The following is a 12,297-nucleotide window of genomic DNA, read 5'->3' on the forward strand; positions in this document are numbered from 1 at the left end:
AGAGCTTGCAACTCCTAGTGCAGAAGTCAAGTTTACAGGCTCTGTGTTACTGCATAGGCCAAATTGAATGAGGGGGGTTGTACTTGGTATAAACATCCAAAGAGGTGCAGAACCAACAAAAACCAGTACCTGTACCAACCCCAGTGCACAGAGACAGCGAGCAGCTGACATGGGAACAGATGCACACTAAACTGAGCAAGTTCTCAGAGCACAGGTATGGCAGAGCTACTGATGTTCATGCTAGGACTGAAAAAGAATAGAGATGCTGGCATGCTAATTTACTTGAAGATATTCTAAAATATATTTGAAAGCCAGAGAAAGATGCCAATTTTTAAGACAAGATGGGGTGCCTTGTTAAAATAAACCACAAATTAGAGACTCCCAATTCTAGGGCTAGATTGGAGAACAGCTCTAGCTACATTCAAGGTACAAATGGGATTTCCCCCAAATATCTGCCTTGTTTTGTCAGACAGACACAAAAGCTCCCAAACAGATCAGAGTCTGGTGTAATCCAGAGCCAGTTCTTTTGAATAGCAAACTGGACTCTTGTTCTGCAAAATACCGGTCTGGATAGTCTATCCTTTTTTTTCAGAGGTTACCAAAAAAAGCTCAATTTTAAGATATGGAATTCTTTGCTTTCAGGTAGACAAGACAGATGAGCTATTTTATTGAAAACCAAGAATTAGTACTAACATAGATGTCAAACATCAGAGTTGGCATCAGACTAAGTCTAATTTGAAAGCAGAAAATCAGTGGCTTTGAGTTTTAACAGCCCCTTAATTGTATTACTAGCAGCCTGTGAAACCTCACATAGAGTGGAGAAAATAAGTGTTCCTGGTACATATGTGATACCACTAATGAAGCTGGTGTGCCTAACAGAGAATGCTTTGCAGCAATTGCCTTTGACTGCACAAAGTCAACAGCTTCAGCTACAAAGTAAGAATTTAAAATGCTGACAAGCTGCTAAGATTGATGTCAGGTGCTCTGGTCACAGAGTACTTATAATTATAACATCTAAAATTTGAACTCAGTCTCTAAATTGTGTATTTTATGTTCCTGAAACACAGAGCAGCTAGTATCTACCAAGTTACTGTTCAGTTCTTTCCTTTTTAGAGCTAATTGTGCAAATGTACTGAAAAGATCTTTTACAGACACAGTATCCTAATCACAAATACCTGCTGCTCCAGATTCCTGGCTGTAACTAATAGATGAAGAACGAATTGTTCTCAGGCGCAGGCTTTGAGCTCTCTCCTGGCGAGCAGCATCACAGGTCTGGTTGGGATGCCAAATCTGCTTACAGTGGTAGCAAAACTCAGTTCCACAGCCTTCCCGGCCACACGTAAGTTTGGGACAGCTGGCACATCCAAAAGCAATCACAGCATATCTTGAACGATCGAGAGGAGCAGGAGAGAATTTTGTTAATAAAAACAATCCTGTCTGTAAACCAAAGCAGAAAGAACAACTAAAGCAGGTACAAAGGCAGTGGACATCAGCATCTGACATTGCCAGCACAGGTTACTTACCACCTCCTTCAACAGTACTATTGCTATTGCATTAGACTGAACAGAAATACTACAATCAGTGCAACACTTTGCTCTCCCTCTTCTTATTAACTTCATACAGTACTGAAATATAATGAACTTAAAGCTGAATGTAGTATGTAAGGTTTACAGTCACAATGCAACCAGTTTGAAGAGCAGAACAGTAAAACATAAAAACCCCATTTAAGCAACTAGATTAAGTCATAGTTTCAAAAGTGTCCCAGTCACTGAGGGCATGTCTAGGCTTGATACTTTCTATAACCTGGGAGGATCCCTGCTAAGTAATCTGTAGTGTAATCCTTTACTGTAAAGCATCTGACTTGGTACTGAACGGCATTTTGGTATTTTACTGGTTGCCTTTTATCAAGAGTATCATTAGCTTTTTTAATAAATGTTTACCATTTCTATTTCAAAATGTCAAAACAAAAAAGCAGTTATTTTCTAGGTAAGGACTTGGATTTCTCAATTATTAAGCCAATTTAATTTGAGGCTTTAAAAAAATACATTTCAAACAGTAAATGCAAAATTGGTAAGAGTTCAGGACCTCATTGCTACCTTTCTTATGATAATATTATATAGCAAAAAAGCTCCAAAACTACTGCGACTTACAAAACAGTGTCTGATTACAAGAAAATGTAACAAAGCATGAACAAGTCTATAAAATGACACAGTTCTTGCCACAAATTGATTCCTCCATCAGGTTTGCATTTTAAAATTCACATGATAACTATCAATCTATGCCCTGCCTGCCATTGCTAGTTAAGCAACAGGGGCATCCCTGAGAGCACTCCCCATTTGGGACTCCTCTGTCAGTGTATCTTTAGAAAGTAACTTCCTAGAGCAGAGCAAATCTCAACTCAAACTGTACAAGATTACAGGTTTAATTTCAGCATTATACATTCATTTTACAGGTGATGTGAAAATCAGAAGTTCTTGTTAGGCTGAAAGAAGGGACACACAACCAAACTATACGTAATAACAATTAAAATAAAAATTACAGGCAAAGAGCAAATAATTGACAAAAGGGTGTACAGTGGGAAGAGAAATTCATAATTTGCATGCTGTTGCCCAATCTGCCTGTTGCTTGACAAAGATAAGAACATCTAGGAATCAGTGCTCTCTTCTAATAATGTCAGCAATACAGTCTTGGAAAAAAACCATTAAATAATTCAGACAGAGGAAAAGACAGGACACCTTCAGAATACTGATTTACGAAGGCTTGCTGAAATGACATTGGAAAACTGCCATGAAGAAACAATCTCAAAAATTTAGTCTGGAAGAAAACCCAAGACATTTCCTTATCCATGCTCTTTTGCCTCAGAGAAATCACCTATGTGGCAGTGTCCCATACCAAGCCACTGCAGTTAGGTCACAGCTTCTCCAAAGACTTTCACAGTATTCCAAGTAACAACAACAATCAGGATGTACTCGAGCTTGCAATAAAAAAACCCAAGAATTAATTAGCCCAGGGTCAGAACCACCCTGGTGCCAGTGCTATGGGCCCTTTCTGGCATTAGACTGCTTCAGTGCTGGTGACCTGGCAGCTCCCAGGAAGGTTTTCCAGGGCATGGCTACTGCAGAGGTTCTCCTCCAAACTAATACACAGTTCTGTTGTTGGAAACAGCAGGAACAGTAATACATATATTGTGGTTAACTTTGTTACAAGATCTCTTTGATTCTGGTTTTGCCATCTCTAGGTCTTTTTTATAGCCCAACAGAGTAGGTAAAACAGACCATTTTATTCTCCAATAGAAAGACAGCTGAGAAAGAAATATTTACTTCCAAATTATTCTTTGTTGTTGATAACACAAAGTTAAAAACAGTTATGTTTAAAAAAACACAGGGACCCATGGTGTAGGAAAAAAAAGCCATCAGGACAGAATAACTTAGGCTGCCTCCTTTTTTTTCCTACCACTTTTTTTAGAGAGCAAAGTTTTTGTAAGTATTTGCTCTTCATCTAGTTGGGATCCTTCTTCCACGTTTGATTCCCAATCCCTGAAAAAATATTACACAAGATGTTTCATCAGTGCTGACAACAGTAGCTCTGACATGCACCATCAGCTCAGTTCTTCCTTTTTGTCTATCACTGCAGTAAATTTTTCCTACCAGAATGTTCTACATTGCACCCATTTCCTATTTATTACAGCACTTTTAATGGGAAATAATGCTAGCCTCTGAAATTACTATCCCTCTCCTAGTTTGGGCTTAGTAACAAATATAGTAATCACATTCCATCCAGCTACTTAATGAAATATTTGATCCATGCTAAAATCAGGTCAGGTCCCATCATGATCCTAATGCATTCAGCCAGTACTATGTATCAAAATCTGATAAAAAAAAAAAAATAATCCCAATTTCAATTGGAATTGCACAGGTTTATTAGAGTTGCCAAAGCAATTAAAAAATTAAGCTACTGCTGTACCACAAAATTATTTAACCTGCTGATTAAGCAATGCCTGTTAGCACAGGCTGTTCAGTCTGAATAGTACTTGCTTCCCTAAACCTCACATCTGTACAATTCCTTCCTCCATCCTCCTTCTAGGCTCCAAAATAATATCAAATCCATCTAATTACATCCTACGTTGCTTCTCACTTCTACTTCCATGTCTGAGTGCCTTCTCCCAGCTTCCCCAGCTAACAGTGAGGTGAGAGACCAGTGCTGAAGCAGGCTCCCAGCTATCCACCTGCCAGGCAGTGCTGTGGTGGCTGCCTGGGAGGCCAATTTTTAAAAAAGGTAACTGTGGCATTCATGTGCTGGTATTGTGCTTGCTGGAGACATTACTGTCTGTCTGTCTGTCTTTTACTTAAGCATTATCATTTTTCCTCAAAAATTCTTTGATCAGGTTAGGAAAGCAAAAGCAGAGAATTGGACCTGGCAAGGGGGGTTATGAACAACAGAAAAACTTTTTTTAGGTATGTCAATGGTAAGAGAAGACCATGTGGGCCCACTCCAGGAGGAAATGGGAAAGCTGGTCACCCAAGATGTAGATAAGGCAAGATAGTGACTATTTTGCCTCTGTCTTCACCAGCAAGGACTCTGGTCATGCCCTCTATGTTACAGAGGCTAAAGGGAGGGACTGGGAAAAGGAAGATCCTCCTGCTGTAGATGAAGAGCAGATTTGTGACCACCTAAAGAACATGAAGGTGAACAAATCCATGGGACCTTATGGGATTCACCCACAGTTCCTGAAAGAACTGGTGGATGAAGTTGCAAAGCCACTGTCCATCATATCTGAAAAGTCATGGCAGTCTGGTGAAGCTCCTGCTGACTGGAAAAAGGGGAAACATAACCCTTGATTTCAAAAATGGAAAAAAATATGACCCAGGGAACTACAGGCCAGTCAGTCTCACTGCTGTGCCTGGCAATATCATGGAGCAGATCCTCCTGAAGGCTCTGATAAGGCAAGCAGATAACAAAGGGATGACTGGTGACAGCCAACACAGCTTCACTAAGGGCAAGTCCTGCCTGACTAATTTGGTGGCCTTTTATGATGGGGTCACAGTCTCAGTGGACAAAGGGAGAGCAACAGACATCATCTACCTGGACCTGTGCAAAGTGTTTGACACTGTCCTGCATGACGTTCTGATCTCTAAACTGGAATGATACAGATTTGATGAATGGACCACTCATTGGATAAGAAACTGGCTGGCTGATTGCACTCAAAGAGTTGTGATCAGTAGCTCAGTGTCCAAAAGGCCAGGTTGGATGGGGCCTTGAGCAACCTGGCCTAACAGAAGGTGTCCCTGCCCATGTACAGGGGTTGCAACTAGATAATTATTGATGTCCCTTCCAACCCCAGCCATTCTATCATTCTGATTCTATGATTAACTTGTGATGAAAGCTCAATCCCACCTGCTCAAGGTATTTGAAGGTGCTTAAGGTTTCAAAAGCAACCAGAAGTGTGAGAAAGACAAAAAATGATGATATAAGTCATTGCTTTCTTAGGACAAACACCATAAAGAATGATCTTGCTGAGAAATATTCAAGTAACAAACTTCATCTGATTTTAAATCAGTAATGAGTATTCAGTGAGTACCTACTATCTCTGCATTAAACACAGACTGTATCTATCTATTACTGTGAAGCATTTTGCTAGCACATGGTATGTGTTAGGAAAAAGTTGTGTTACCAAAGGTACAGGTAAGGCCACACAAATAATACTACTAACTTGTTCCTCTCACACAAAAGCATTGACACAGTTTAGCTGCCTGGCAATATCCTTTTTTCCACAGTATTCCTCAGAGTAAGGAATATGCAGTAGGTAGTTTTGGGGCAATGATGGTCCCACAAGATTGCAAGGAACTTTAACTTCGCTCTGAAGATCCAATTTTTAATATTACTTGGTGTTACCCAGAACAATTACCATTACATTTTCTGATAATTTAAAGATACTTAGGACTTAATTTTTTTGCAACAAATGAGAGAACTGAGGTACAAAAATTAAACAAGATGAAAAGTCTCCAGTAAATTCACCCTACATTTTTAGTACTTGAGTAGGCAGACTACCTGACTCACTGAAATACAGTTTAATAGTTCTTGCATGCTTCCCCTCACCATAAGTAATGAGTTTGTCCACAATGCCAAAACTCAGGGAAACCTAAGCAATGCATCCTTTCTACCAAATCATGCTTTCTAGTGGTTGTTTTCTATTGCAGTTATCAACATATTTAGAGCAAATTATACTGGTTTTGTCCACAAGACTTTGTTAAAAGCTCATGCAACCAATCCATCTCTTAAGTAATTTTTCCTACTCTGCTCAGACTACACCATAGCAATACCATCCACTTTGAAGAACAGGACCTGAGAAGATACGGCTTTTCCACTCCCTGCTTTTGACCCACAGCAGCAAATTCTACTTCACTTTAAGTATGAAAGCAAAACTGCATTTCAAATAAGTTTCTTGGCATATTGTTTAAATTTGAAAACCTCCAAAACACTGAGCACCAGAACATTAACATTGGAATATTTAATCTACCTAACAGTCAGTCCTACGCTCTGTTTTTCTCTTTCTACTTAAAGCTCATCTGTGAGGCTTTGAAACAGAGATGTCATCTATGACTTTTTAGAGTGCACTGCACATCTGGATTGCAGCCAGGGCTGTAAGCTTTAGATATTATTATAATGCAAACAATCTCTAAAAAAGCAACTTGCTGAAAAATGGCATTATGAGACACTGACAGTAGAAAAGCATAATGAGCTGCTCAGTAGTATTTAGCCTACTCATGTCAGAATTCAGAATGGTTTCAGAACTCTAAGTATTAAAGCAATGTTAAAACATTACGTTCCTCAGATAATAATAAGCAGGAACAAACTGATTATTATCTTAAATCAGAATCCTGCTGACAGGCAACAAGTGGTGTCTCGACCAGCCATAGATGGAAGATATCTGAAGCTAGAGAGGCCTTTTTATTGGAAGAAAACTTTAGGTATTTTGTTGGGGTTTTTTAACTGCGCCTAATGACAATGTGTTTTAACAAATAGACTATATTGTTAAATAGACTTTTTGCCTGCTATAGATGTATAGCAACCACCTACCAAAAGGTTGCCCAAAATTGCTGAAATTTCTTCTGTGAAGAAAAAAAAAAAATAAATCGTACTTGAGGAAGGGTTTTATCTTGGAAGGTGGGTTGTGGGTTGATGTTATTTGGTTTTCATATAATTTCATTTAATTTGTTTTGATTTTTAAAGAGATTTCACCTGGTACCTACTCATACAACACATAAAATGCTGAAGTAAAGCAATTGCCTTTTCAAAAAGCATGCTGCTGCTATCTATGTATGCTGTCACTTCTCTATAGATACTGGGGAAAAAATACATACCCACAATCTGGAGCAGGGCACCACCTACAATCAGGATCTGCAACGAGCCATCGCCTGAGCATAAACTCTTCGTATTTTTCCATCAAGATGTCATCATTCAGTATCAAACGAATATCATGAGGATTAAATCGTTCTGAGCATTCTGGACAGCTAATATTAACTCTGCTCTCGGAGATTTCTATCCGGAGATACTGACGTAAGCAATCCACACAAGACCTATGGTGACAAGTCATTATCTCCGGGAACCTGTCCTTGGAGTGCCGCAAAAGGCACAAGGGGCATTCCATGAAATCTCCACCTGGTTTGCCGATAGAGGTTGTTCCGTTATCGGAAGAGGTGCACGTGGAGAAAACAGAGTTCTTGTCTGTACACATTTCTGAATGAATACTTTCAATGCTTGCAATTCCATCAACGCCTCCATTTAAATCCCTAGACTTGCGTTTTGTGTCTTTTTTTCTCCGAAAAAGAGAGCCCAGTGAAATCCTTCTTTTCTTTGGTGCCTTTTTAACCGACGGCAAGCTCACAGAGGAAGCAGAAGACTGGAGGTCCCGATCAGAGCCCATTTGCCGATGTAAACTCATGTCTAGGTCACTCATGAGAAATGGATTAAATTTCATATACAACCCTATTCATTTTTAAGGATCAAAATAACAAAGTCAGAGGATACAAACACCATATTATGTAATCCAGGGTGAGAATCTTCACGCAGAAAATTCACACATATCCACTTCCAGCAAATTCTTCACAGAAATGTCCTGTATTTGGAAGAAAGATGAAAAAAGGTAGATTAGAGTCACCATCCATCACTTTTGGTTCTGAAAGATCACAGCACTCTGATGACCTGTTATTGATGGTACTAACACCTCTTCTCCTCGCCATCTGGCACAATGTTTCTTTCTGTCAGCTTTTTCTATTGATTCCATTCTCATCTTAAGGAGCCTGAAATTTCCCTGTGGTCAAGTAACATCTTTGTTACACTCAAGCACTGCTGAGAACAGCACCTTCACTCCCCTGCTCTCTAAGAGGGGGATGGTTTGTGTGTGTCTGTGTCTGTGTGTGTGTGTGTGTGTGTGTGTGTGTGTGTGTGTGTGTGTGTGTACCCATGTGTAGAGATTTCCATAACTCCAGGTGACAACTAAACAAAAGGTAACAAATTCTTCAGTAAAGCATGGTAACATGTTTACAGCACTCGAAAATTATTTTCTCTACCTGGTATTTTCCACACATGCAATAAAGTCATGCACAAACCCAATATAGTTTAACTAAAAGAAATTTTAGGATTTTTGTCTGTGTTTTGAATCCATTTAGATCACCACCAGAAATTGAATCACTGCACTTAAACTACTCAAGATATTACCAAAAGCTAAGGGTTCTCTAGTAAGTATGGAGATGCATATTTATAATGTAAGGCACCTGAATATTTCAGGAAACAGAGATGCAGAGTGAGTGATAGCCAACACTGTCTTGCCCATTAATTTCCATACTGGAATTCAACCAAAGACTAGTTAAGTTGATGATATTTGAACTTCTCATCAAACCCATTTTTATTTTTTAAAAATAGCAGCCCAAAAACTAGATTCCCATCACATATCAATCTTCAGCTATTTCCTATGTACAAGATGACATCAAGGATTTTGTTCTCTTCCCCGTTTCTTGACTAACTTGCTCCTCCAAGCAAAAACAGTAACTTCCCCCAACCATGCAAATATCCCCACTGCTTGGAAGTTTGCTCAATCTCACTGTGGGATAAACAGGTTCATGATGCTCTGGGTGAAGAACTGGCTGGAGGGCACAGCTCAAAAGGTTGTAGCAAATGGGGCTACATCTGTCTGGTGACCAGATGTACCAGGAGTACCACTGGTGGTACTCCTCAGGGTTCAGTTGTAGAGCCAGCCCTGTTAAATGTATTTATCAGTGATCTGAGTGCTGGAGTTGAAGGCACCATAACAAGTTTGCTGATGATAACAAAACAGAGTATGGTTGACTTTCTTGAGGAACAGGAGGCCTTGCAAAGGGTTCTGGATAGACTGGAGCATCGGACAATGATTAACGGGATGACAAGTCAAAAATGTTGGACTTTGCATCTGCAATGGAGGATTGCCAGGCACAAGAATAAATGGGAAGAGGAGTGGTTGGAGAGTAGGCCTGCAGAAAAGGATCTGGAAGTGCTGGTTGACAGGAGACTCAAGGTGAGTCAGCTGTGTGATCTGGCAGCCATGGGGCAAACCCCATCCTGGGGACACCAAACACAGCAGAACCAGCTGGCCAAGAGACAATTATCCTGCTGCATTCAGCACTGGTGTGGCCTCACCTCAAGCACTGTGTGCAGTTCTGGGCCTCACCATTTAAGAAAGATGTGAAGGTCCCTGAACGCATGCAGAGAAGGGCAACAAAGACTGTGAAAGGGCTGGAAAGAATGTCCTATGTGAAAGGGCTGGAAAGAATGTCCTATGTGAAAGGGCTGGAAAGAATGTCCTATGTGAAAGGGCTGGAAAGAATGTCCTATGAGGAATGGCTGAGGACTTTGGGCTCACCTAGCTTGGAGACAAGAAGGCTGAGGGGCAATCTCATTGCTCTCTGCAGCTTCTTGAGGAGGGGACAGGAGAGGGAGGTGCTGTATCCAGTGACAGGACACATGGGGATGATTCAAAGCTGTGCCAGGGGAGGTTCTGAGTGGACACTGGGAAGCACCTTCACTGAGGCAGCTGCCAAACACTAGCAGAGGCTTTCTAGGGAGCTGCTCAATGCCCCAAGGCCACTGATGTTAAGGGCATTCTCCAACATGCCTGAAACAGGCAGCTAGACTAGGTGACTGCTGTAGGTCTCTTCCAACTGAAATTGTCCATTTTATTCTGTTGAAGAATTTTTTCTAACTCTCTATGAAAGGCTTCTGTGATAGAAGAATGAGAAGGTATTTCTTGTGCAACATCAGTGTCACATAACTGGATGCAACTACTGCTGGCACCCTTTCCTCAGTATTTCACAACTGACCTAGAAAAAGGTGCACTGTGATTCTATGTGGTCTCTATGATTTTACCATAAGGTGATAAAATCAGAAACTGCATACTAAAATAAATCCAAATGCAGAAACAAAGGAACATGGAAGGCTCCTGGTAATACAAAGTTATAATTCTAACAAACATTTTGGTACAGAGAAGACCACAGAGGAAAAACCCAGTAACAGAGGCCTCTATTTACTGCCACACAGTCTGCAGTCTGCACACCCACTAGAGACCAACCAAACAACAACTGTGTGCTCCACAGCTCCAGGCAGCCACTGGATCACCAGGATGACTGGGTCAGCATTGGGAAGCTTCAGAGAAGACTGACCAGAGGAAACAGGAATTCCTCTCCAAGGAGGAAACACAGAAATAGTCCACAGGCTGCCCACCTCACCAGAATAATGCGTGCAGCAAACCCACTGCTGGATCCTCTGCAGGCCACTGTAGTATGATACTATACACACACACACACACACACACACACACACACACACACACATATATATAAATAAATATATTTTTATATACATACACACTCACACACACATATATTTATATATATGTATACATATGTATGTATCAGGTAGCCAAGTCAACACTACTCAATTTATAGTACCATCCAGTACAGTAGCACCCTACAAGAATACTATCTTTGTTGGGGTGTAACAATTTAAAAACAATAACAAAAAAACACCAAACAAAAAAACTACCAAACAAAACATTTAAAATAAAGAAACAAATCAAGCAAAACGAAAAAAAAACCAAAAAACCCTCAAACTCCTCACATCTCTAGGTTTTGATAAAAAGAGGTCCAACGTTTTGAGCCACAAGACTTACCCTGGTTTTGTTTTTGTTAATTAAAAGAACTATTTCGTATTTTTTTTCAAATCCTGAATTATTATTTTTTTCCCCCCCGATAAAGGAAAACATTACCTCCGTGGAACACTATCCAAAAAGATCTCATTTTATACACAGAGTCTAAAATAAAGCATATTTCAAGAACATTACATACTCTTCCTTCCCTCCTAAGGGAACATTTTCAGCCTAAAATCTAGCCAAAAGGAATCTTGGATGCTTTACCTGCTTCTGTTCCCAAAAGAAGTTTAATAGTTTTATAGCTGCTGGTTCTCATTAAATGAAATAAGACATTCCTTATCTAAAGAAAAAAGGTGAACTGAAAAAACTGCTCAACAATGATGACAGATAGGAACAACCTGCTTTCCAGGCTGTTGACATGATGTATCACTGATACATACAGTTGGTAGAGAGCAAGAGAAATATACTATAGATACACAAATCCTATAGCTTATGGCTGACAAGTTTGTGTCTCGAAATGCAATAACAACCTTGAAAGCATTAGGATAATTACAAACTTAGTAACATTTGTATGTTCACATAGATACTACCAGAACAGTGGAAAGTGCCACTCCCCCTCAAGCCAGCAGAGTCCATGAACAACATGAAGAGCAACCAAAGCATTCATTTCAGACTGTAATCTTGGTTTGGTTCTGTGTCTTATTTTTTACTTTAACAAAAAGTAGGAAGTAAACACAGAAAAGACAGCCAACCCTATGACTACAAACCTTCCCCTCCTCCCTTTCTCTGGAGAGGAAAGAATGCGTATCACAGCATTTTTGCCAGTTCCAACAGATGTAAAAAATCAAGAAATAGCAGCTCTGGTGATGAACCAATTGTACTGTGTGTTTTTTCTTTCTTTAAACAAACAAAGATTCTCCCATGCTCTAAAGAAAGTGAACAGTACATCCTATATTTCTCTTTGCACAATGGAATCTGGCAAGTAATGTCAGAAATAGATCAGTCTTCTAAAGAATATGGTTAAAGTGTCACGATTTTTGAATTGAGAAGTTGCCAGTTATTTCAGGCAATCATAAACTATGCCCTCAAGATTTAAATGCATAAACTACTTGTAAAAG

General features: G+C 39.8%; 1 protein-coding gene across 4 annotated transcripts in view; it reads right to left on the reverse strand.

The window, feature by feature from the left end:
- The window catches only part of RNF19A (ring finger protein 19A, RBR E3 ubiquitin protein ligase), a 61,839-nt gene that overhangs the window by 13,209 nt on the left and 36,333 nt on the right, over positions 1-12,297 (reverse strand). For all 4 annotated transcript variants that reach the window (XM_071738059.1, XM_071738058.1, XM_071738061.1 and 1 more), the window contains 2 exons: positions 7,362-8,116; positions 1,176-1,384 (listed from right to left, as the gene is read on the reverse strand). In XM_071738059.1, the coding sequence (XP_071594160.1) occupies positions 1,176-1,384; positions 7,362-7,978 (826 nt within the window). In that variant the 5' untranslated portion in view covers positions 7,979-8,116. The remainder of the gene's footprint in view (positions 1-1,175; positions 1,385-7,361; positions 8,117-12,297) is intronic.

The sequence above is a fragment of the Heliangelus exortis genome, chromosome 2 (assembly GCF_036169615.1).
Source record: "Heliangelus exortis chromosome 2, bHelExo1.hap1, whole genome shotgun sequence".
In the NCBI taxonomy this organism is placed as follows: domain Eukaryota; kingdom Metazoa; phylum Chordata; class Aves; order Apodiformes; family Trochilidae; genus Heliangelus; species Heliangelus exortis.